The sequence below is a fragment of the Ipomoea triloba genome, chromosome 5 (assembly GCF_003576645.1).
Source record: "Ipomoea triloba cultivar NCNSP0323 chromosome 5, ASM357664v1".
NCBI lineage: Eukaryota > Viridiplantae > Streptophyta > Magnoliopsida > Solanales > Convolvulaceae > Ipomoea > Ipomoea triloba.
Window position 1 is genome coordinate 21,444,146 of NC_044920.1, and position 2,543 is coordinate 21,446,688.

Sequence of the window (2,543 nt, forward strand, 5' to 3'; positions counted from 1 at the left end):
GATCAACCCCTATCTCTCCTCCAAGTAATGTCCAACCTCCACTCTCTACTCCACCAAATGCTCAACCCCCTTTATCACCTCCAAGTAATGGTAACCTCCTATCTCTCCTGATAGTGGCCCAACCACCTATCTCACCACCACCCCCTATCTCTCCCGGTAGTAGTGGACAACCATCTAGCGATGATGGCGACACCCAACCCCTTCACCTCATGGCAGTGGCCAACCACCCGTCTCACCTACAGTTAGTGGTCAACCCCTATATCACCACCAAGTGGCAGTGGCCAACCCCCTATTTCTCCTGGTAGTAGTGGAACCCGCCTATCACACCACCTAGTAATGATAAACAGCACCCGACCCCCTGTCTCACCTGAAAGCAATAGTCAACCATCTATCTCTCCTCCAAGTAATGACCAACCCCCTGTCTCACCCCCGGATAATGGCCAACCCCCTGTTCACCTCCAAATAATGATCAACCTCCTGTCTCACCTCCAAGTAATGATCAACCCCCTATCTCTCCTCCAAGTAATGTCCAACCTCCATTCTCTACTCCACAAAATGCTCAACCCCCTTTATCGCCTCCAAGTAATGGTCAACCCCCTATCTCTCCTGATAGTGCCCAACCCCCTATCTCACCTACGGGTAGTGGCCAACCCGCTTTCTCACCTCAAAGTAATGTTAGCGGTGGTGGCCAACCCTCTATCGCACCTCCAGGTAATGGTAAACCCCCTGTCTCACCTCCAGGTAGTAGTCAACCACCTATCTCACCTTTGGGTAGTGGCCAACCTCCAATCTCTCCACCGGGTAGTAGCCAACCTCCATTCTCTCCTCCACATAATGCTCAACCCCCTTTATCACCTCCGGGTAGTGGTCAACCCCCTGTCTCACCTCCATCATTTAGTAGTCAACCCTCTATCTCACCTCCTAATAATGGTGGTCGATCCCCTATCTCCCCTCCTAATGACAATGATGGTGGTACTTTGCAACCCCCTATCTCACCTCCAGGAAATCGCCAACCTCCTACCTCACCTCCGAGTAATGGTCAACCCCCTGTTTCACCTTATTCCAGTATTGGTGAACCCCCTATCTCACCTCCTTCCAACGGTGTCAATGTCACCCAACCCCCTATCTCACCTCCTTCCAATGGTGTCAATGTCACCCAACCCCCTATCCCACCTCCTAATAACAGCGGCAGAACATGCCCAATAGACAAAAATGACTTGGGTGTATGTGCTATTACACTCAAGGATATCGGTTCAATCTTTCAGGCTGATCACCATATTCCCATACAGCCTTGCTGCAAATGTCTTAAAGAGCTGTCTAATTTCGAAGCTGCTACCTGTCTTTGCACAGCATCTAATCTCCTTGCTAAACTTATCAACAATCCGAACCTTGCTATAAATACTCTTCTCAAGCTGTGCCAAATGAGGGCTCCAAAGGGTTTCAACTGCATACCACGTCGCATGCTTTAGTATGTTGCATTCATTAGTGGAACAATATAGTTATATATAAAAATATATATATATAAATAAATGAGTTCAGTGATCAATGTGATAATTTGAACTCCTTTAAAGATTACGTGTGTTATTTGTCATTATAATATATGAGAATTGAAAAACTTGTTAAGATATTTTGCAATGATATGACTATAGTGTATGTGCAATAGCATTGTGATGTTTGGGGTCATGCTCAAAGTCTTGATGCATAATGTAAATCAAATATAATCTTATTTTAAGATGATTGTAGGAAGAATATTAATGCAAATAAATAACGAATAATAATAGGACTAGTTAGCATCAATCCACCAGATTAAATTTAATTAATCTTTGAAATGGGTAAGGATAGATCCAGAAATATCATCTAACGTGGGTGAAAAATAAAAATATTTATGATAAAATATAAAATTTTGATATAAATTTTATATCATCTCTATTAATATAATAGTCTTACATACGTTTTATTTTAATTAGATCTACTCTAAGTATTTTCAGAATAATTTAAATACGATGACACACATTTGAAACTTATAGATTACATTAATTAGATAGTTCATAAAAAATAAATTTTTTTTTAAAATATTTTTCATAATTGAATTACAAAATAACAATTTTAATGCTAATGAAAAGATACAATTAAAATATAATTATATATTCAAAGTGTGGTAGATAAAGATAATAAAAAAATCTTTTAAAATATTTTTTCATAATTGAATTACAAAACATCACTTTTAATCCTAATGAAAAGACAATATAATTAAAATATAATTATATATTCTGTGTTAGATAAAGATAAAAATAAATCTTCTTTAAAAATATTTTTCATAATTGAATTACAAAGAGGTATTCCATTTTTGGTTCTACTGTTATTGGGGCATTGCCAATTTTAGTCCACTTCATTAATTTTTTCTATATTGCGGCCAGTCTTATTTAGTCATTGCTACTTTTAGTCCACCGTTAAAAATTTTTGTCAAATAACCGTTCGAGACAGGGATATTTTGGTCTTTTCATGCTTTGATCATCTACTTTACCCTTTTGCAGTGGTTTTTC

The 2,543-nt window shown here is 38.7% G+C and overlaps 1 protein-coding gene across 1 annotated transcript in view; it reads left to right on the top strand.

Annotated features, from left to right (window-relative positions):
• LOC116020391 (basic proline-rich protein-like) overlaps nucleotides 1–1,469 on the top strand; it is a 4,297-nt gene extending 2,828 nt beyond the window's left edge. The window contains exons 4-5 of the mRNA XM_031260867.1: nucleotides 115–241; nucleotides 494–1,469. Coding sequence (XP_031116727.1) covers nucleotides 115–241; nucleotides 494–1,469 — 1,103 coding nt within the window. The remainder of the gene's footprint in view (nucleotides 1–114; nucleotides 242–493) is intronic.
• Nucleotides 1,470–2,543: the final 1,074 nt, after the last annotated feature.